At 46.6% G+C, this 24527-nt stretch overlaps 1 protein-coding gene across 1 annotated transcript in view; it reads right to left on the bottom strand.

The window, feature by feature from the left end:
• scn5lab (sodium channel, voltage gated, type V-like, alpha b) overlaps positions 1-24527 on the bottom strand; it is a 449385-nt gene that overhangs the window by 216538 nt on the left and 208320 nt on the right. The window contains 2 exon segments of the mRNA XM_052017101.1: positions 13705-13768; positions 20373-20609. Of these exon segments, the coding sequence (XP_051873061.1) occupies positions 13705-13768; positions 20373-20609 (301 nt within the window).

Below are 24527 nucleotides of genomic sequence, written 5' to 3'. Positions count from 1 at the left end.
GAGAAGCTGCAATACTTGACTGGAGTGTCCAGATCTAGGGGCATTGCTTCAGGATTAGGGTACAGTGGTGGTGCAGTGGTTAAGTTGCCAGACAAGGAAAGTATTGGCCTGGACTAACGATCCAGAGTCTTGAGTTCAAATCCCACCAGAGCAACTGTGGAATTAAAACAGTTAATAACCTGAAATTTGGAAACAACAATTAGACAATCATGCTAGCACCAATAAAACCCCATCACTAATGTCCTTCAGGAGAGCACATCTGCCATACATACCTTGCCTGGGACACACATAACTCTAGACCCAACCTCTGCAGTTGGCCCTTGAAAAGGCCGAGTATGTCACAGTCATACAGCAGAGAAATGGGCACTTAGGACCACCATATTCACGCAGGCCAGTCCTGATGCAGGGTCTCAACCCCAAACATCAACTATCCCTCTGCCTCCACAGATGCCGCCTGACCTACTGAGTTCCTCCAGCAGTATGCTTTCTGCTACTGATTCTACGACACACCTCCACTCCAGGGACAACTTACAGCGGCCGATTAACCCGACCAACCCACACGTCTTTGAGGTGCGGGAGGAAACCAGGGCACCTGGAGGAAACCCATGTGACCAGAGGAAGAATGTGCCAACTCCACACAGACAGAATCGGAGGTCGGGACTGAACTGGGGTCTCCGGAGCTGTGAGGCAGAGGATACACCAGCTGCATCACTGTGCTGTCTCTGCAATTAAGGGTAACTGGGTAGACAGAGTGGTGAAGAAGGTGCTTGGCACGCTAGCCTTCATCAGCCAGGGCAGTGAGTTTAAGTCATGGTGCGGTTGTACAGGACGCTGGTGAGGCCGAACTTGGAGTATTGTGTTCAATTTTGTTTGCCCTGCTATAGCAAAGATGTTGTTAAACTGGAAAACATACAGAAAAGATTTATAAGGATGTTGCCAGGACTCGAGGGACTGAGTTATAGGGAGAGGTTGGCCAGGCTAGTTCTTTTATCCTTGGAGCATAGGAGACTGAGAGATGATCTTGTGGAGGTGTATAAAATTATGAGGGGCGTAGATAGGGTGAATATACTCAGTCTATTTCCCAGGGTTGGGGAATCAAGAACTAGAGGGCACAGGTTTGTGGTGAGAGGGGAAAGATTTAATAAGAACTTGAGGGGAAACTTTTTTTTTACACAGAGGGTGGACTGTACATGTAATGAGCTGCCAGAGGAAGTGGTTGAGGCAGGTACAATAACAACTTTTAAAAGACAGTTGGACAGGTACATGGATAGGACAGGTTTAGAAGGATATGGGCCAAATGCTGGCAAATGGGACTGGCTTGGAGGGGGCATCTTGGTCAGCATGGACCAGTTATAGAGTCCTAGAGCAATACAGCGTGGATGCAGGCCCTTCAGCCCAACCAGTTCATGCCGACCAGGTGCCCACCCAGCTAGTCCTAATTTCCTGCGTTCAGCCCATTTCCCTCTAAGCCCCGCCCCTCCATGTACCTATCCAAGTGCCCCTGCATGTACCTATCCAAGTTGGGCCGAAGGGCCTGCTTCCATGCTGTATGACTCTATGAACTGGGGATGGGACAATAAATGCTGGTCTTGAATGAATTTTTTTTTAAAAAAGGGTCAACCACTTATGACTGTCAAACAATTTTTTTTACAGAGTGTTTGCTATAACTGTGCACTTTTAGTGCCAGATAGATGGTTTAGAACAAGCGCCAGCTACACTGAACTCTGCACCTAAGCTGACTCTCTTGTGAAGTATTGAGGAGATGCTCACAGCCAAAGGCTCTAATCAATTAACCACAGCCTCACCTGCCTCTCAGTGGAAGATCCTGGGGCTCTATTCCAAAGAAGAACTGGGAGTTTCTCCCCATTCTCCAGCCACATATTTATCCCTCAACCAGCTACTCTCGAAGCAGATTATCTGTTTGTCCCCTCATTGCTGATTGTGGGAGCTTGCTGTGCCCACACTGAGGCTGCAGCCTTTCCTGCATTGCACAGCGATGGGTCTCCAGAAAGTACTTCATTGGCTCTGAAAAGGCCTTTGGGACCCCCAGTCTCTCAAAGTGTAAATGCAGAGTCACCGAAGTCCCACTGATGTCTTTATCCGTCCACAACTGGCAATGTTCTCCAGTCCCAAAGGTATACAGTGCAGCGCAATTGCTACACTGACTACTAAAACAAAACTCCACAAGACAGATCACATCTGCTGGTTTACTGAAATGCAGTCGGTTTAATCAGGAGATTACATTCCCCATATAACTCTCTTTGGTTTATGGTTTCCCATAATCCCCACTCTCTCTGCTGAGGTCAGGGATATATGAACCAACCTCTCACCCCAGCTTCACCTCCCATTTCTCTGCTCCCAGCCCTATCCCATCCTCCACCCTCATAGATAAGGGAAGTTCTCATGCCACAAGGACACCAGCTCCAGGGACCCAGGTTCAATCCTGACCTCCGGCACTGCCTATGTGGAGTTTGTACCTTCTCCCTGTGACCTTGTGGTTTTCCTCGTATATCCCAAAGACGTGGAGGTCGGTAGGTTAATTGGCTGCTGTAAATTGCCCCTGGTGTAGGTGGGCAGTAGAATCAGGGGGGATAATAGGATGTGGGGAGAATGAAAAATGGGATTAAAGCAGGATTAGTGTGAATGGGTGACTGATGATCAGCATGGACTTGATGGGTCTATATCTCTCCATGACCTCAAAAGCACCTCACAGCTGATGAGTTACTTTCAGCTCCTAACCAGCTCCCACAGACAGCAGGGCAATTAGTGTTGGTTTGTGTACCCTGGAGTTTAGAAGTGTGGGAGAGGACTTGATTGAAACATAGAAGATCCTGAGGATGTTCTATGTTCTATGTTCTATGTGCTATCCATGTCGACAGGCTGGGTGTGGGGAGTATGTTTCCTCTTGTGGTCACTGTTTAAAATAAGGGGTCACCCATTCAAGACATGGAAGAGGTTACATAGAACATAGGACAGTACAGCACATGAACAGACCCTTTGGCCCATGATGTTGTGCTAAACTAATTAAGCTAATGATGCCTAATTACACTAATCCCTTCGGCCTACACAATGTCCATATCCCCCCATTCTCTGCACAGTCATGTGCCTGTGTAAGAGCCTCTTAAACACGTCTATTGTATCTGCCTCCACTACCACCCCTGGCAGCGCATTCCAGGCACCCACCACTCTCTGTGTAAAAAAACTTGCCCCGCACATCTCCTTTGAACTTACTTCTCTCACCTTAAATGCATGTCCTCTAGTATTAGACATTTCTACCCTGGAAAAAAGATACAGACTATCTACTCTATCTGTCTACTCATAACCTTATAAACTTCTGTCAGGTCTCCCCTCAGCCTCTGCTGCTCCGGAGTAAACAACCCAAGTTCGTCCGACCTCACCTCATAGCACCTGCCCTCTAATCCAGGCAGCATCCTGGTAAACCTCTCCCGCACACATTTTTGTGGTCCAGCAACCCGGGTTTGACGCTGAGCTCGAGTGCTTTGTGTGTCTGTGTGGAGTTTGCGCCTTCTCCCAGAGACTGCGTGGGCTTCTTCCTGCGTGCTCCGGTTTCCTGCCCCACCCCAAAGCCGTGCGGGTTGGTGGGTTAATTAGCGGCTGTAAACTGCGCCCAGTTGTGTGGGTGGGTGGCAGGAAACTCGTGGGGAGTTGATGCAAGTGAGAGAGAATGGGTTGTAGAGTAATGTGGGGGAAAAAGGAACTGAGAGCTGGCATATACTCAATGGGCTGAATGGCCTCTTCCTATGTCATGGAGAGAAATATGAAAGATTTCATTGAGATTGCAGATGCTGGAATCTGGAGCAATCTGCTGGAGGAACTCAGCGGGTCGAGTAGCATCTGTGGGGGGGAAGGAATTGTCGACATTTCGGGTTGAAACCCTGCCTCAGGACTGACTCGTTGATGTTTCAGGGTAAAACCCTGCATTCAGGGTCAGTCCTGATGTATGGTTTCGACCCAAAAAGTCAACAATTCCTTTCCCCCCCACCCTCCCCCAGATGCTGCTCGACCCGTTGAGTTCCTCCGGCAGCTTGTTTGTTGAAAGATTTGATTACCTTGGACTCTAATTGGGCAGCCACCCATCTTGGTTCTAACCTGGCCTCCTGCCCAATACTGATGTAAACTGGTCAGCAAAAATCTGTTTTCCCATATTTCATTCTTTTTTTCTTAAATCGGCTTTGCTTAAGCAGATTATTTTTCCCATCTCGTGATGCGGGGCCTTTGCAGTGAAACATCAGAATCAGCCAGACATCATGGAATCGCGGTTTCTGAAAGGGAAGCTGGCCATTGGGCCCATCGCATCGATGTCATCCGAGAGGCAGCCATTTCGCCCAACTCCCACCTGCCTGTGCTTGGCCGCTCACAGCTCTACCATCTTAACCCGGCCCTGTTTTACTGTAGGTAGTGATATCTACACCCCCGCTACCTTCACTATCTTCAGTATTCCTTGAATCCTTCAACCAATTAAGTCTGGACCATAATGCTGAGGGAAATTGGTCCTCCGTGTGCACAATATCTGGGCCTCTCATGCCTTTATACACCTCTCCTCAATCTCCATTAACCAACAAAAACAACCCTGACTTAAACCATCTCTCCTCATATGTAGCCCTCCAGAGTCTCCCACCCTCCACTCTGATAGCTGGAAAAAGTTATCACAGCTTTAGGACACCCGTGGCACCAGGGACAGCACAGTGGTGAAGTGGGTAGAGCCGCTGCCTCACAGCACCAGAGACCTGGGTTCAATCCTGACCTCCGGTGTTATCTGTGTGGCAGTTTCCCACTTCCCCCATGGGTGCTCTGGTTCCCTCCCAAGCCCCTAGGTTGGTAGGTTAATTGGCCACCAGTATTTCCTCAACTTGTTGCCTTCCCCACAGGCACCACCTCACGGTTCTCCGCACTGAGTTCCATTTGCCTCTTTCTGCCCAACTAGTTTACCAAGATCTTCCTGCAACCCGGAACGTTCTTCCTCACTAATCTCACGCCACACACTGCAGGAACTACTGTCCCGCAGACCTCTACGTTGGAGCACACAGTCTAAGCCCACAGCCAGTGCATCAACACCCCTCTAATCCTTCCACAAGTTAAGTTAAATCTTTGAACCCCCTCCCACTCTCCCAGCCCAAGTTACTGACCTCTCTGTCAGGGCAAATAAGTCAGTCCTGTCCACTCTACTTGGGCCTGCCATAATTTTATGCTCAGTCTCCTCGAAGCTAAAGATGATGACCAACCACCCAGAGAACTTAGTTCAATTCCCACCAGTGGGGGTTGTGGAATTTAAATTGTTAATAGAATGGAGTTAAAACTGAAGCAGCTAATTTTGATGATGGTAGCCAAAAACTATGGGTTTCCCTTAATAACTTTTATCGATGTCACTCACCAACTTTTACCAATGCACCATAGAAAGCATTCTATCTGGATGCATCACGGCTTGGTATGGCAACTGCTCTGCCCGGGACTGCAAAAAACTGCAGAGTTGTGGATGCAGCCCAGCGCGTCACAGAAACCAGCCTCCCCTCCATGGACTCTCTCTATACATCTCGCTGCCTTGGCGAAGCAGCCAGCATAATCAAAGACCCCACCCACCCGGGTCATTCTCTCCTCTCTCCTCTCCCATCAGGCAGAAGATACAGGAGCCTGAGGGCACGTACCAACAAACAGACAGCTTCTACCCCACTGTGATAAGACTATTGAATGATTCCCTTTTACGATGAGATGGACTCCTGACCTCACAATCTACCTTGTTTGACCTTGCACCTTGTTGTCTACCTGCACTGCACTTCCCTGTAGCTGTGACACTTTACTCTGTATTCTGTTTTTACCCTGTACTACCTCAATGCACTGAGTAATGAGTTGATCCGTACGAACGGTATGCAAGACTAGTTTTTCACTACCTCGGTACAAGTGACAATAATAAACCAATACCAAAATAATAACTCAAACTTGTTCACTAACACCCTTCAAGGGCCACCCTTACCCAGGGTGGCCTGTGTGTGACTCCACAGTAACAGGGTTCACTCTTGAAATGCCCTCTGTTCAAGGGCAATAGGAGATAGGCGACAAATGCTGGCCTTGCCAATGATACACCAATCTCAAAAAATGAATTAAATAAAGAAGTCTAGACTGTGTCTCCTCATAATTGTCACCCTTCAGCCATGGCCACACCCTCGTAACTCCTCTTGGCACCTTCTCTAGCGCTCTCGTGTCCTCCTTGTGGTGCAGACCTGAGGGGATCTGAGGAAGAATTCTTCTGCTCAGGAGGTGGTTGTAATCTGGAACGTTCTACCAGAGGGGATGGAGGGGGCCGAGACTCTCACAACACTGAAGCAGAATCTGGATGAGCGGTTGAATTGCCAAGGCATGGAAGGCTATTGATCAAGTGCTGGTCAATGGGATTGGTAGGGCTAGGTTTTTGATAGTTAGTATGGGCTGAAGGGCCTGTTTCTGTATTGATGCCTCTATGACTCCACGGTTCTGAAATATAAGCAAGACCAGGCCATTTGGCTATTCAGTTGCCCCCAGTGTAGTAGGGGAGTCATAGAATCTGGTGGTGTTGAAGGGAATGTGGGGAGAATAAAACGGGGTTGGTGTAGGATTAGTGCCAATGGGTTGTTGATGGTCCGTATGGACTCAGTGGGCCGAAGGGCCTGTTCCGTGCTATCTGATCCTAGAATTCTATGTAGAGAGCTTCTTTAACAGCACTACGCTGGGTCTCAAAGAGGGATCGTAAGAAAAAGGAGTCCATTCAGCCCCTCTATCCTGTTCTGTCATTCAATAAACTCCTGGATAATCTGATCTTGGCCACTTCCCAGCCTGCTCCCCATAACCTTGGATTTGCCTAGCTGCCAGAGGAAGTGGTTGAGGCAGGAACAATAACCACATTTAAAGGACAGTTGGACATGTACATGGATAGGAAAGGTTTAGAGGAGTGTGGGCTAAACACGGGCAAATGGACCTAGCATAGATGGGCACCTTCATTGGCATGCATGGGTTGAGGTAAAGGGTCTGTTTCTGTGTTGTATCACTCTGTCTTGGGGTCCAAATCCATAGCTCCCTGAAAGTGGCCATGCAAGTAGATAGGGTGGAATGCTTGCCTTCATTTGTCGGGTCATTGGGTATCAGATTATAAGGGCATTGAGGAAGTCACGTTGCAGTTATATAAAACTTTGGTTAGGCCGCACCTGGAGTATTGTGTGCAATGCTGGTTGCTCCATTACAGCAAGGATGTGGAGGCTTTAAAAAGGGTGCAGAAGGGCTTTGTAAGCATGCTACCTGGATTAGAGGGTATGAGCTATAAGGAGAGGTTGGACAAACTTGGGTTGTTTTCTCTGGAGTGTCGGAGGCTGAGGGGAGACCTGATAGAAGTTTATAAAATTATGAGAGGCATAGGGAGGGAAGATAGAGTCTTCTTCCCAGGGTAGAAACGTCAAGTACTAAAGGACATGTATTTAAGGTGAGAGGGAGGAAAGTTTAAAGGAGGTGTGCGGGCCAGGTTTTTACGCAGAGTGTGGTGGGTGTCTGGAACGAGCTGCCGGGGTGGTGGTGGAGGCAGGTACAATAGTGGCGTTTAAGAGGCTGTTAGCTATGAATATGCAGGAAATAGATGGATATGGATCATATGCAGGAAGAAGAGAATTAGTTTAATTCAGCATCGTGTTCGGCACAGACATTGTGGGCTGAAGGTCCTGTTCCTGCGCTGTACTGTTCTATGTTCTATGTTCGATGACCCTACGACCAAGCAAACCTTGGATATACCAACTGACTCAGTGTCCACAGCAGTCTAGGGTCCAAGATTCAAGTCACGTTTCTTTTATGTGAATGAGAAGGCTTAAGATGGCAGGAGAACTGAACATTCTGAGTACTTCTTCTGCTGGGTGAGTCCAGACCGATGGGAAATGACCCAACAATAGAGCCTGGCATTTCACGGACAGAAAATGAGGAAGACTAGGCTTTCACACTATGGAATTTTGGAACTCTGTGCCCGCAAAGCCATGGGATCAGAGATTAGGTGGCCGAGATCGGCAGACGATACCGGCGAAGGGTCTCAATGCATCTGGAGCTACGGTGGGGAGATGGGGCTTCGGTTACAGAAGAATTCTGCTCGTACCAAGTAGTGGAAGAGTCTTAAACCCAATTGTAGCAGTTAGAGTAACGCTTTACAGCGCCAGCGACCTGGGTTCAATTCCAGCCGCTGTCTGTCAGGAGCTTATACGTTCTCCCCGTGTCTGCGTGGGTTTCCTCCGGGTGCTCCGGTTTCCTCCCACGTTCCAAAGACGTACGGGTTAGGAAGTTGCGGGCATGCTCTGTTGGCGCCGGAAGTGTGGCGACACTTGCGGGCTGCCCCCAGAACACTCTATGCAAAAGATGTATTTCACTGTGTGTTTCGATGTACGTGTGACTAATAAAGAAATCTTATCTTTAAAAATAGGACAGTGCTTGAAATACGTTATCTGCCCTAACTCCTTAAAAGGAATCAATGCAAAAATTAATACTCCACTTAGAAACAGCAAATCAAAACGCCTTTAATACAGAAAGGGCAAACTGGGGTGGCTGTGATAAGAATCTGTTTTTTCCCTTCTGTGCTACCAACAGCTTACATGGCCCATAATCAGCACAAGGATGAAGGTGGCTCCTGTCACCATGGCAACGCCAGCCAGCCTCCTGTTGTTTATGAAGATTGCTTTAAGTGTGGCCTGAAAGACCTTCCTTCATCGGCCATTCAGATTACACTGGGGAGGAGAAACCACTCCTGCCTCCAAAGAGAGAGGAACCTGCAACATTACCTACAAGAAGGCTTGCAGCTACAATCTGGGCCTCATGCAGGCTTCTGAGTAAAGTCTCACTTCAATCAATACTCTGCAAATATTGTTACATTAGACGCTTGAGCTGATTAGCTCAGATATCGATTGATGCTAGCTGTTACCAAATTGGCCCTGACTTAAGCTCCATTATTTGGTACTTCATAAAATCAGCAGGCCACATTTTGCCATCTTCTACTGCAAACAATGTGCCAAACAGCTCCTCACTTATTGATGAGTGTTTTATATTGCAGCCTGCAAAAAGAGGTTTCTGAATTTAGCAGGTGAGACATCCAGAACTTCTGCAATGCTCCCCCACCAAACTAACCCATCCTTACTGAGTGAAAGATCTACAGCAGTTATAGAGTGATACAGCAAGGAAACAGGCCCTTCGGCCCACCAAGTCCATGCCGGCCATCAAGCATTTACAATAACCCTACACTAATCCAATTTTATTCTCCACACATTCCAATTTACTTGCCCCAGATTTTACCACTCACCTACAAACTAGGGACAACTTAGACAAGCCAATTAACCTCCCAACCCACACGTGTTTGGGATGTGGGAGGAAACTGGAGCACCCAAAGCAAACCCACACAGTCACAGGGAGAATGTGCAAACTCCACACAGACAGCATCTGAGGTCAGGATTGGAATTGTCTTTGTGATTTTCATAAATGGCTTGGATGAGGATGTGGGAGGGTGGGTTAGTAAGTTTTCAGATGATATGAATGTTGGTGGTGTTGTGGATAGTGTAGAAGGTTGCTGTAGGTTACAACAGGACATTGATATAATGCAGAGCTGGGCTGAGAAGTGGCAGATGGAGTTCAACCCAGAAAAGTGTGAAGTGATACACTTTGGAAGATCGAATTTGAAGGCAGAATACAAGGTTAATGGCAGGACTCTTAGCAGTGTGGAGGAACAGAGGAGGATCTTGGGGTCCATGTCCATAGATCCCTCAAGGTTGCCACGCAGGTCGATAGGGTTGTTAATAGGGTGTATGGAGTGTTGACCTTCATTAGTCGAGGTATTGAGTTCAAGAGCCACAAGGTAATGTTGTAACTCTATAGAACTCTGGTTAGACCACACTTGGAGTATTGTGTTCAGTTCTGGTTGCCTCATTACAGGAAGGATGTGGAAGCTTTAGAGAGGGTGCAGACGAGACTTACCAGGATGTGCCTGGAATGGAGAACATGTCTTATGAGGATAGGATGAGTGAACTAGGGCTTTTCTCTTTGGAGCAAAGGAGGATGAGAGGTGACTTGATAGAGGTGTACAAGACAATAAGGGGCATAGATCGAGTGGACAGTCAGAGACTTTTTCCCAGGGTGAAAATGGCTAACACGAGGGGGCATAATTTTAAGGTGATTGGCAGAAGGTATAGGGGAGATGTCAGAGGCAAGTTTTTTTACACAGTGAGCGGTGGGTGCATGGAATGCACTGCCGGCAGAAGCTGTTGGGGCAGATACATTAGGGACGTTTAAGAGGCTCTTAGATAGCCATATGAATGATAGAGAAATGGAGGGCTGTGTGGGAGGGAAAGGTTAGATAGATATTAGAGCAGGATAAAATGTTAGCACAACATTGTGGGCCGAAGGGCCTGTACTGTGCTGTAGCGTTCTATGTTCTGCATTCTATGTCTCTGGGGCTACAAGGCAGCGGCTCTGCCACTTATGTCACTGTGCAATTCTTTAGAGGAAGTGACATCAAATGAACCCACTCCTCTCTTGCTCAGGTCATTCTTTGTAAGCAACTAGCTGTAAAGTGTGGCAGAACTAGGTTTTAAGAAAATGGTTTCCACTGCTAAGCTTAAATGCTCCACCGACTGAAACAAAAAATTGGCGAAGGGGAAAATATCAAGGTGGAAAATACCAATGCACAGGATCGCAAGAGGCCGCAGAGGGTTGTAGACTCAGCCAGCTCCATCACGGGCACAACCCTCCCCACCATCGAGGACATCTTCAAGAGGTGGTGCCTCAAGAAGGCGGCATCCATCATTAAGGACCCTCAGCACCCGAGACATGCCCTCTTCTCAGGGAGGAGGTACAGGAGCCTGAAGGCCACACTCAATGACTCAAGGACAGCTTCTTCCCCTCCGCCATCAGATTTCTGAACGGTCCGTGAACCCATGAACACTACCTCATTATTCACTTTCTTTGCACTATTTATTTATTTTTGTAATTTATAGTAATTTTATGTCTTTGCACTGTACTGCTGCCACAAAACAACAAATTTCACGTCATATAAGTCAGTGATAATAAATCTGATTCTGATGCCATTTGTGGTAGAATTTCAAATGAGGGGACATAGTTACAAGAGCAGTCATTTAAAATTGTGTTCTGTGGGAACTTTTTCTCACAAAGGGTGCTGAATCTCTGGAATTCTCTGCTCCAGAGAGACGCAGAGCTTGATCTTTGGAGATACTTAAATACATTTTTGGAAGATTAGGGAATTGGGAGCTACGGAGATATGGCACAGGTGAGAAGGAGGCCTAAGGCAGAACAGCCGTGATCATATTGAATGGTAGGACAGGCTTGAGGGCCTGGTAAATCTCCTCTGCACTCTCGCCATCCTTCCTATAGTGTGGTGACCCAAACTGCACACAATACTCCAAGTGCTCCCTAACCAGTGTTTTGTAAAGTTGCAACATACCAGCACCCAACCATTTACTGTACGTGTCTTACCCCTATCTGACTTCCCAAAATGCATCACCTCACACTTGTCAGGATTTAAGTTCCATCTGCGGGCACTCTGCACAATTTTCCATTTGCTCTGAATCCTGCTGTAGCCTTACATAACCTTCCTAACTATCCACAACACCACCAACTTTCATGGCATTTGTGAACTTACTAATCACACCTCGTACGTTCACATCCAAGTTGTTACATATATCACAAACAGCAAAGTTCCCAACACAGCCTTCCAATAAGAAAAACTTTCTTTCCCCACTCCACTCTGTCTCTTAATCCCATGAAATTCACCCCATATTTTCATCAATTCCCCCCAGATTCTACCTCTCATCTATACACTGGGGGCAACTTAGAAAATGCAACATAAAAAAGTACAGCACAGGACAGACCCTTCGGCCCACAACATTGTGCCAAACTAATTAAACCATTGACTCCTAATTAAACTAATCCCTCTTTTCCGCACATTGACCATATCCCTCCCTTCTCCGCATATTCATGTGCCTATCTAGGAGTCTCTTAAGCACTCCTATGCTATCTGCCTCCACCACCACACCTGGCAGTGCATTCCAGGCCCCCACCACTCTCTGTGTAAAAAACAAATTTGCCCTGCACATCTCCTTTGTACTTACCCCCTCTCACTTTAAATGCATACCCTCTAGTACTAGACATTTCAATCTTGGGGAAAAGATACCGGCTGTCTACTATATCTATGCCTCGCACAATTTTATAAACTTCTATCAAATCTCCCCTCAGGATGCACTGAAGGACGCACTGAAGCTGGGTGCAGCCAACGCAAGGACTCGGTGGGGAAGGACTACAGTTTAGGGTTCTTCTGCCACTGGAGAGGGGGGGGTGGTCAGGCGAGAAAGCCCCTTAAATATTGTAAATACAGGACTGGGTAGCCCCTAGGGAGCCACATCGGTGTTGTTTTTTATATATAAAGGTAACACTAATGAATGATCTGTACAAGAATGTAAAGGTTTGCACTGTTTTATAATTATATATAGTTTGTCTTTTACAATGAATAAAGTTTATTTTGGAATAAAAAAATATAAACTTCTATCAAATCTCCCCTCAGCCTCTGCCACTGTGGAGAAAATTTACAGTGGCTACTTCACCTACCAAACCGCATGTCCTTGAGACGCGGGAGGGAACTGGAGCACCCGGAGGAAACCCATGTGGTCACAGGGAGAACGTGCAAACTCCACATGGGCAACTCCCGAGGTCGGGATTGAACTGGGTTGCAGAAGTTGTGAGGCAGCAGGTCCACCAACTGCTCCTCTGTGCTGCCTTTTACAGGCATCCCCCTTTCCCTCTTCCTTTCCTCGCTTAAAGTCCGTCACACCTTGAACCTTTGCTACCGGTTGTCCACCTGAATCTTCTCCCTCGTTCTCCTGACCTGACCTGCTGAGTATTTTGAGCTTTATTCTAAATTAAATTAAACATTTGGTTTACTTCAACCAAATTAGTCTCTTCCAAAAACACATCACCTTTTCCAAAGTACTGACAGCTGGAAATTAAAATCCAAAACAAAACAGTTGCTGGAAATCTGAAACAAAATGCTAGAAATTTTGGGTAGGCACGGTAGTGTAGCGGTTAGCATAACGCTATTTTAGCACCAGCGACCCAGGTTCAAATTCGGCCGCTGTCTGTAAGGAGTTTGTACGTTCTCCCCGTGTCTGCGTGGGTTTCCTCCGGATGCTCCGGTTTCCTCCCACATTCCAAAGACGTATGGGTTAGGAAGTTGTGGGCATGCTGTGATGGCGCCAGAAGCATGGCGACACTTGTGGGCTGCCCCCAGAACACTCTACGCAAAAGATGCATTTCACTGTGTGTTTCAACGTACATGTGACCAATAAAGATATCTGATCCGATCTTACAAAAATACTCAGCAGATCAGGCAGCATCTGTGGAGGGAGAAACAGAGATAGCATTTCAGGTCAAACATTTTTCATCCCAACTGGGAAAGAGAAACAAAGTTAGTATTTCATGACAAAAACATGAAATAGAGATAAAAGGATCTTTGATTTGAAGCATTAACTCTGTTTCTCTTTCCACAGATGCTGCCTGACCCGGTGAGTGTTTCAACTGAGAAGTCAAAGGATTAACAGTGGGAGTCATTAGAATGAAATTTTACCCTGGGTCCACCGCTGGACATTGTCTTGTGAGGGAACAGATTAATATAATGTAAATGATTCCACTTACCCAGCATCTGTGTTGTTCCCACAAAGTAAGGCATCCTTGTGTCCTTCGATCTTAAAGTGGTTTTCTAAACATTAACAAAGTTAAACATGATATCAGTGCATAATATTACAGAGTGATAGAAGTTAAACGCATTTGTTTTTCAATTCCAATTCTTTGGTTCATTTGTTAACCAGATGGTTGAGGCAGGTACAACAGCATCATTTATGAAGCACTTGGGTAGGTACATGGAGGAGTGGGATTTAGAGGGATATGGGCCGAATGCAGGAAATTAGGACTCGCTGGGTGGACAATGATCGGCATGGACTGGTTGTATCCGTGCTGTATTGCTCTATCTCTCTCTAACTCTGAAGTGTATTTGGACTAACAACAACATTCCGCATTCATATAGCACCTTCAATGTAGTTAAAAAGCCCAAGAGTGCTGGACTCTGCGAGACATGTGGTGGGGGGGGGGGGGGGGGGGGGGGGGTGGGGGAGGGTCTGGAACTCATCACTGGAAGAGAGAGGCGAAGGCAGGAACCGTCCCCACTTGAAGCAGGTGGGCATCTCGAAGAGCCACAACCTGCAGGTCCAGGGGCCGAGAGCAGGGAGCAGGGTGAACTAAAATTGTACTTTTGGCTGGCATGACCACGATGGGCCGAATGACCTCTGCCTCTATTGCAAACTGCCAACCAGAAGTGTTATTCTTAATGGCTTCAGTGCAACAAATGGTTGACATATGTGCCCATGTAATCGATACATGCCCCACCCCCCCCACCAACCTCCAGCCGAGAGAGAGTTCCGGTCAAGAGGGTCACTGCATCGTCACTTTGCCCTTGAACAGACTGATAGGATTGGCTGTATTTGCAATATTGGGATAATCACAATATTGTGATATCTCTTCACGGGGAGCATGTAAGACACAATCAGCTATGGAAACAGATTAGGGGCGTTTTGATAAGGCTCCAATTTAAGCCGTAATCCATTGATTTATCATACAGCTTTACTGATGGATGAGTGTGCATCATCTGCTGCTGGTGTGTGTGGATCAGTGCACTTATTTTTATACTCTGATTAAAGGCACATTCTTCTCCAATTATTCAGCTGAAATCAATAGCCTTCACCGAGCCAAGTTGATCGTCCTAAAATTTAAAAAAATAGCGTAGGTTTCTTCTTAACTATTCGGCATGGGGAACGCGTTGAATTGGATTTTGGGTCTCTGGGTTTTGATTTTGCTGTTGTCACATGCCAGGCTGTTAATCACAATACCAGCACTGGATCTGAATCAACTATGCCTTTTGTTTTACTTCCACAGGTTGGACACGAACTGCTGTGACCTCTGTGCTCAAACAGGAGTGGGAGCTTTGTGCTTTAGTCCCCCTGTTTTAAAGAGCAAGGATTTCAGGTCATTCCCCTCCCTATCCCACTGCACTACCTTCAGGGCTGGAGCCTCTGTTATCTACCTACTTCAAGCCGATTCCGTGCTAAAGCGTGCAGAGGAAAGGAAGCAGTCCCAGCGTTTGGGAGGGAACCTGATTAAACCCACATCCTTGTTCCATCTCGGTTCCATTACACAGCAACAAGAGGGGTATGTTAGAGCCCACCCCCACTCCCTGTCCCATCTGTAGCAGGGGTATAGAAACAACGTCACTCTTCCTTCGGGATTTTCCAGTTGGGAGCCCAGGAGGAGTAGGAGTAGGAGTAGGCATGGTAGTGTAGCTGTTAGCGTAACGCTTTACTACGCTAGCTACCCGGGTTCAATTCCGGCCGCTGTCTGTAAGGAGTTTGTACATTCTTCCCGTGTCTGCGTGGGTTTCCTCCGGGTGCTCCGGTCTCCTCCAAAGACGTACCGGTTAGGAAGTTGTGGGCATGCTATATTAGCGTCAGAAGAGTGGTGACACTTGCGTGCTGACCCCTAGAACACTCTATGCAAGAGATGCATTTCACTGTGTGTTTCAATGTACACATGACTAATAAAGATATCTCATCTCATCTCACATGAGGAGGCACCTTCACCAACTGAGGCAAATCCCAAGTCTTTGATCTTACAGAGCCGCACAGTCCCGTTCCCAGAGTTGGGGAATCAAGGACTAGAGGGCACAGGTTTAAGGTGAGAGGGGAGAGATTTAATAGGAAACTGAGGGGCAACTTTTTCACCCAGAGGGTGGTCAGTATATGGAATGAGCTGCCAGAGCAAGTAGTTGAGGCAGGTACATTAACAGCATATAAAAGATACTTGGACAGGTACATGGATAGGAAAAGTTTAGAGGGACATAGGCCAAACGCGTGCAAATGGGACCACCTTAGGTGGGAATCTTGGTCGGCATGGATCAGTCGGACAAAGGGCCTGTTTCTGTGCAGTATGACTATGACTCTATGACTCTTGTGTACCTCATGACTTCCTTGGTGGTGACTTAATTCCAGTTTCTGCGATGTTCTGCCTTTGTTCCTCTCGCTCCACCCCCCCCCCCCCACCTCCCCCACTGACCCACCCCCCGATCTCTCCAGAATGCGGATGCTTCCCTATTGCAGCGTTCCATGTCACTGAAATGTCAGTAAAGGGTGCCAAAGATCCTATTGTGCTGAGAGTGCGGCCAAATATAGCCCAGGCACGGGGAGGACACTTCACACTGGGAGAGGGACAAAGCAAGTCCCTCTGCAAAACTTTCTTCCCCTTCCTCCGCTTTTACGTTCCCTTCTTTCCTGAGAAATTCACTGCATTTCCACTCCCTCCCATTCCCCCCACCACTCCTAGCTTCCCTCCTTTTCTCCCTGAATCCCAATCTCCTTTCCTCCCTCCCTCCGGGAAGGTTTGTCTAAGGCTACAGCAGCATATAAATCAGATGGAAAGTAGGCAGATGGAACTTAATTCCAACAAGTGCGAGTTGATGGATTTTGGGAAGTCAAATGGGGGTAGGATATGGTGGGGGTGCTTAGGGTCCAAGTCTATAGTTCCATGAAAATGGCAACACAGGGTGGCAAAGAAAGTGTATGGCCCATCCCCTTCCTCTCCTAGTATTTTCCTTCCACCTAGCCACACCCCCCACCCTCCCAGAAAAAGCAGTCCCTTCCTGTGATGGGATCCAACCTTGGGAAGCGGGACTTTACTCTCGAGGAATTTTGCTGGAGAACTTTGCCGGGAACTCCATTGGCGGAACAAGGTGGGCCAGGGAGCATTTTGAATGCTGGCACTGGTTAACTTTCAACATAAGGTTTTCCGATAACAAGGGGCATCAAACAGCTCTTATCATATTAAAGAGCTGGACATTTAGAATTGCCGAGCCTCGAGGATCACCCTGGAGACTGGTGACACAGCGGATCTACTAGCTACGCTAATCTGCCCTCCATTGATACTTCTTGCACTCTCCACATGAGGCACAAGTATGTGCAGCTTTCTTCAGTGATAACTGGGAGGGAGATAGAGTTGTAGAGCACAGTAACAGGCCCTTCAGCCCACCACGTCCATGCTGACCTTTTTACCCATTACACTAATCCCATTTGCCTGCATTATATGTATCCCTCTACACTTTGCCTATTGAAGTGTCTGTGTACTTGTCTCTTAAACATGGTATGTTTGATTTCACCACCTCCTCTGGCAGTGCATTCAGATACCAACCACTCTCTGTGTAAAACCCCTCAGATCCCCTTTAAATCTCCTTCCTCTCATCTTAAACCTAAACCATCTTGTTTAGACCATAAGACCATAAGATATAGGAACAGAATTAGGCCATTTGGCCCATCGAATCTGCTCCGCCATTCAATCATGGCTGATTGTTTTTCAATCCCATTCTCCCACCTTCTCCCTGTAACCCTTAACCTCCTGGCCAATCAAGAACTTATCAATCTCTGCCTTAAATACACCCAATGACTTGGCCTCCACTGCCCTCTGTGGCAACGCATTCCACAGATTCACCACCCTCTGGCTGAAGAAATTCCTCCTCATCTCAGTTCTAAAGGAATGTCCCTTTATTTTGAGGCTGTGCCCTCGGATCCAAGACTCTCCTACTGATGGAAGCATCCTCTCCACGTCCACTCTATCCAGGTCTTTCAGTTTTTGATACTCCTACCATGGGAAAAAGATTTTGACTACCTACACTATCAATGTCTCTCATAATCTTATATATCTCTAATATGTCGCCCCTCAGCCTCCGTTGCTCCAGGGAAAACAAGCCCAGTGTATCCAATCTTTCTATACAACTGAAATCCTCCAATCTAGATAACATCCCAGTGAATCTTCTCTGTACTCTTTCCAGTGCAATCACTTGGTGTAGTGTTCAGAAACGCACACAGTACTCCAAAGTGCAGCCTAACCAGTGTTTAGCAATTTAACTTTCTTACTCTTATAGTTTATGTCCTGATCTATGAAGGCAAGCATGCCATATGCCTTCTTTTCCACCCTATAGACCTGTGTTGCCACTTTTAGGGAACTATGGGCTTGAACCCCAAGATCTCTCTGTTGATCAAAATTCCTTAGTGCCCTACATTTACTGGTTCTGTCCTTACTCCAACCTTCCTTCTAAAAATGCACGACCTTGCACGTGTCAAGGTTAAATTCCATCCGCCAATGTCCTGCTCAACTTTTCATCTGATCTATATCCTGTCCTAACTGTAGATAAACCTTCCTCGCCAGCCACAACACCCATCAATTTTCGTGTCACCTGCAAACTTACTACTCATTCCTCCTACATTCACGTTCCGGTTACTACTATATATCACAAGCAGCAAAGGTCCCAGCACTGATCCCTATGGTACGCCACTCGTCACAGACTTCCAGTCAGAAAAACATCCTTCCACCATGAGCCCCTGCCTCTTGTCGCCAAGACAATTTTGGATCCAATTAGCCAACTTGCCTCTCATGTGCTTTTAATCTGCTGGACCAGCCTACCGTGCGGGACCTTGACACAGAGAGCCATCAGAGCACCGAGCACATGCAGTAGTTATGTTGCAAGACTAGTAATCCCAATGTCCAGGCTCATAGTCCAGAGAAAGATGTTCAAATCCCATCACCACAGATGTACAATTTAAATTCAGTTAGGTGGAATTTTTTTTAAAAGCATCCTTAAAGGTGACTGTGAAACTATAGGATTTTGTGAACACCCATCTGGTTCATTCATGCCCTCAGATTCGATACATGACCCCAGCCTCACAGCAAAAATGTGAGTGAGTCTTAAGTGCCCTCTGTACTGGCCAAGCAAGCTGTTCAGCTGTGTAAGTCACTGCCACCAGTCAAGGAGGCAGCTCACCACTACCTTCCCAACGGCAACTGGGAACGGAAGGTAAATGTTGGTTTTACCAATCACATCCATTTTTCAAAAATGAATTTAAAAAGAGTCATCTATCCCTGCTTGGTTACCTTGCAACGGGAAAGCCCTCTGTAAATATGACATTTTATTTCAGTCAAGCGTTTTGTTTGTTCAGCAATATAAACATTTGGATGAGGTAACTGTAAGGCCCAGAGAGTCATTGAGACGTACAGCACAGAAACAGGCCCTTCAGCCCACCAGGTCCATGCCAGCCACTTTGCCCATCTGCACTAAACTCATTCTCTCTCTATGCCTTGCCTAGTTAAGTGCTTGTCTAAGTAGTGACTGTATCTGATTCCACCACCTCCTCAGGATGTGAGTTCCAGATAACAGAGACTGTTAGATAGGTACATGGAGATGAGGGCTATGGGTAAGCCTAGTAATTTCTAGGGTAGGGACATGTTCGACACAGCTTTGTGGGCCAAAGGGCCTGAATTGTGCTGTAGGTTTTTCTATGTTTCTTTCTATGTTTCTATATCAACCACTCTTTGTGTAAAAAGAATTCCCCTCAAATCTCCTTCCTCTCACCTTAAGCCAATCCACTCTTGTTTTTGGTACCCCTCCCATGGGAAAAAGATTCTGACTCTTATCCGATCTCTCATCATTTTCTGTTTTGTTAATTTTGCATTGTCCCACATTATTTCCCACACAGAACTAGAGGGCATTGGTTTAAGGTGAGAGGGGAAAGATTTAAGAGGAACCTGAGGGGCAACGTTTTTACACAAAGGGTGATACGTATGTGGAACGAGCTGCCGAAGCAAGTGGTTGAGGCAGGTACAATAACAACAGTTAAAAGACATTTGGGCAGGTATATGGATAGGAAAGGTTTAGAAGGATATGGATCAAACACAGGCATATGGGACTAGCTTAGATGGGCATCTTGGTTGGCATGGACCGAGTGGGCCAAAGGGCCTGTTTCTGTGCTGTATGACTTTGTGACTCTATTTTGCATTTGCTATGCTCTTTTGCACTCGCTCAGCATCCCCTTAAAGCCTCTTTACATCCTCCTTCCTACTAACAATCCCAACTAGTTCTGATGACTTGGAGCTCACTGCCTGGTCCAATTATTGAGGGACGCTGCATCATGATGCTGGAAACAGAATCAATGGGTGCTTTCAAAATCAAAGTGTTTTGCTGGGCTTGAGGGAAATGAACTTGAAGGAGTTGCTATACAGGAAACCAAGAGAGACTCAGTAAAGACACTTGGGACAGAATAATTTGCAGGGCCCAGGATGAGAGAGGGAGGAGCAGTTCAGAATAGGTTGCTCAACAAGGATCTGCCATGGACGATGGACCAAATGGCCTCCTTCTGTGCCGTTGTAACTCCCTGGCTCTAGGATACACGTACAGTACCAGAACTTGCAAGGTATTGTGCTATCAGGCTTACCTTCATTGTGAATAAACTCTTCATACGTCTCGTTCCAAGGCCAAGTGTAGTTGCCCGTTTCGTTCAGTGTGGTCCCATTGAATATCCGCCAGTCTCGCACACACTTCTGACGTAGGTTCCCCATGAAGAGCTGGAGGCCAATGAGTGCAAAGACGCTTAGGCAGAACACCGTCAGAATCATGACATCTGCAAGTTTCTTCACCGATTGTATCAATGCACCTACAATGGTTTTTAAGCCTATGAGGAAATATTAGAACACGTAGCTTAGCAGACAGAATGCATTCTGTGTTGTCATGAGATTGATTAAACATGAAATGATGAATAAGAACATAAGCCTGTCCGGTCTCTCCTCATAACTAAAGGCCTCCAATCCAGGTAACATCCTGATCAAACTCCTCTCCAGCCCAATCACATCCTTCCTGTAGTGTGCCCTCTACCACCTCCTCAGGCAGCTCGTCCCAACTACCTCCCGGCCTCTGTGTGAAACAGTTGCCCCTCAGATCCCTTTTAAATCTTTCCCCTCTCACCTTAAGCCTGTGTCCTCTAGTTTTAGACTCCCCTACCCTGGGAAAGAGACTGTGACCATTCACCTTATTTATGCCCCTCGTGATCTTATAAACCTCTGTAAGGTCAGCCCTCAGCCTCCTACACTCCAGGGAAAAGAGTCCCAGCCTATCCAGTCTCTCCTTCCAGCTCAAGCCCTCCAGTCCCGGTAATATCCTCGTGAACCTTTCCTGCACTCTTTCCTGCTTAATGACATTCTTCCTATACCCAGGCAACCAGATCTGCAGACAGTATTCCAAGTGTGGTCTCACCAACATCTAACGTGGTATCTGTTGACATTGTTGTATAAACTCACACAAACCAGCAGGGCAGCTGAAGGCAAATGGAAACCAACTGTCCTATTCATCTCAATAAAAGTTGTCAAATAAAACTTTCGAGAGATCCTGGTTTTGGTGAGATACCCTCAACTTATGGCAGGAGAACCCAGAACCAAAACAAGGGGATGCGATTTTAACGGGTGTCCCAAGTGAATCAGGAGTGAAATCAGGAAGGACAAAAGTTACTGAAAATCCAGAACACTCGCCTCAAAAAGCCATGAAAGTAGGGAGTCAATTAAGAGTTCGCATGGCAGAGATCTCGAGGTTATAGATCAAAGGAAGAGTTAAGACACAGGGCAATCATGGTCGAAATGAATAGCAGAATGTGTTCATGGGTTCAACATTCTCCTCTGTAATAATCACAAGGCTTTTACACTGATGAAATAAGGTAATGAAATGCCTTGAATGCAAGTTCTGATTGTTCTCTTCATCAGTCACAATCTTTACAATATTCTACTTTTTCCACTTCGAACACCAGCTACACTCCCAGCAGCTCCGTTACACCTCTCCTACAGAGATAAGAAACAACTTAGCGGGAGTGGCAGATTGAGAAACCACTGCCATCTCTTCCTCGGCAACAATTATAATGGCATGAGGTCTTGCATCTCTCTTGACGTAACCACCCAGGGCAAAGTTGGAGAGCTGCCATTAATTTAACATCAGGTCAAGTTGAGTTTATTGTCATGTGCACGAGTATGGTGAGGTACAGGTACAAACTTGCCTGCAGCAGCATCACAGGCACGTCGTTCAGACAACACACAGAATGCAAATTATACAAGACAGGGAAGGAAAAGACAGTGCTAAACAAGACGTTAGTGCAAAAACAAAATAGAGACAATCCTTGCTAGTGCAAGAAGTGGTTTACAGATTAAACCAGTAAATGCTAATTATTGATGTATCTCAACTAGACAGCATAGCAGCCGTGAATGCAGGCACCACCTTTGATAGGACCAGAAGAAAGGAGCAGGAGTTGCCCTTGATTTTGTTCCGCCATTCAGTGAGATCATGGCCGATCTGACCTTGCCCTCAGCTCCAGCTTCCTGCCCGTTCCCCACAATCCTTGATTCCCCAATGATCCAAAGTTCATCTCTCCCAGCCTTGAATATATTTAGACTATCCACCTCCACGACACTCTGGGCAAGATAATTCCAAAGATCTACAACCCTTTGAAAGAAGAAATTCTTCATCATCTCTGCTCAGGAGATCCCCTCCTGAGACCCCCACGTTCCAGTTTTCCATACCGTTCCCTCAGCATCCAACCTATGAATCCCACTCAGGATCCTATATGTTTCAGTGAGATTACTCATTCTTCCAAATCCCAGGGAATCCAAGCCCAATTTACGTGCTTTGGGCTCCTTGACCTTCTGCTTCAGAGCCAGCAGACCTGCCAACTGAACAATAGCTGGTAGAGCTGCTGCCTCACAGGTCGGGGGTTCAACCCTGCCCTCGGGTGCTTTCTGTGTGGGGGTCGTAGCTTCTCCTGGTGATTGTATGGGTTTTTCCCGGGTGCTCCGGTTTCCTTCCACGTGGGAGGTTAAATGGCCACTGTAGTGTGACTACATAACTCAGTCATCAGCTCCTAGTGTGTTGGTGGGTGGTAGAACCTTTGGGAATTAATGAGAATGTGGGGAGAATAAAATGTGGGATCAGTGTTGAGTTAGTGTAAATGGTGGTCGATGGTCGGTGCATACTTGGTGAGCCCCAGCCCCCGTTTCTGTGCTGTATGACTCTATAACACGTTTGGAGGGAATTATAATTTAAAAGAAACTATTGCATAGAGTCATAGTCATACAGCACGGAAACAGGCCAACTGGTCCATGCCAACCAAGATTCCCATCTAAGCTAGTCCCATTTGCCTGCATTTGGCCCATGTCCCTCTAAACCTTTCCTATCCACGTGCTTGTCCGAGTGCTTTTTAAATGTTGTTATTGTACCTGCCTCAACCACTTCCTCTGGCTGCTTGTTCCATATACAGACCACCCTCTGGATGAAAAAGTTGCCCCTCAGGTTCCTATTAATCTCTCCCCTCTCACCTTAAACCTGTGCTCTCTAGTTCTTGATTCCCCAACCCTAGGAAAAGGACTGTGCGCATTCACCCTGTCTATGCCCCTCAAGACTTTATACAGCTCTGTAATATCACGCTTTATTCTCCTACCCTCCAATGGATAAAGTCCCAGCCTGCTCAGCTCCTCTCCATAACTTGGTCATGTTGTGATCAGTCTACAGTGCACCCCAACTCTGTGCCCACTTCTCTCTGGTTGCTATTGTGCCAAATGGTAAATGAACCACTGTCGGCAAGGGCAGCTTACAGCAACTCTATCATGTGACTCCTGCTTCAGATGCAGCGTCTGTTAACGTTGCTGCACTAACTCACACAGATCACAATGGTAGCAGGAATCTAATAGAAATCAACAGTTTCATTTGCCTCAATAAAAGTTGTCAAACAGTTTGTTATCCCCTCATGACACACTGGTTTTGTGAATCACCCTCAACCATAAAAGGGAGCTTAAATGGAGAGAGCTAATGTTAGTGAAAAGTACTTGAACAAATGTTTATTTTAGATAAAAAGAACAGAAAAGGCTGGAAATACTCCGCTCCCCTCACCAAAGGTCAAGCAGCTACCTCAGTGGGTCGTGTTTCAAGTCAGAACTTCCGTCACAACTGAAATCTTTACCCAGTTTCTCTCTCCACAGATGCTGCCCGAACTATTGAGTATCCCCATCACATTCTGCTTTTAGAGGCACAGGAGACTGTAGATGCTGGAATCTGGAGCAACACACAATCTGCTGAAGGAACTCAGTGGGTCGAGCAGCGTCTGTGGGAGGAAAGGAACTTTTGATGTTCCGGGATCAGGACAGGTCTCGATTTTCTGCTTTTATTTCAAATTCCCAGCACCAGTGGTTTTTGGATTAATTTTTTAATTTATACTTATTCATTGGAGTCAGATTCCAGTTCTCAACTTAGTTAAGATCTTCCTACATGAAGGGATTATGTTAGATCTTAGCTCTATTGTATTAAATAGGTGAGATCTACAGTGTGTTAGCCTGGATGTTGTTTGAAGAACATAGAACATTACAGCACAGTGCAGGCAAGGGGAAGGGTGGAGTTGATAGACAGAGGCAGGTGCTTGTGTGTGTGTGTGTGTGTGTGTGTGTGTGTGTGTGTGTGTGCGCGCGCGTGCGTGCGTGCGTGCGTGCAAGAGTGTATGTGTGTATGTGTGCATATGTGTGTATGTGTTTGTATGTGTGTGTATGTATGTGTGTATACATGTGTG

This window comes from Pristis pectinata, chromosome 5 (assembly GCF_009764475.1).
Source record: "Pristis pectinata isolate sPriPec2 chromosome 5, sPriPec2.1.pri, whole genome shotgun sequence".
Lineage (NCBI taxonomy): Eukaryota > Metazoa > Chordata > Chondrichthyes > Rhinopristiformes > Pristidae > Pristis > Pristis pectinata.
This window is presented reverse-complemented; position numbering and strand designations above follow the sequence as displayed.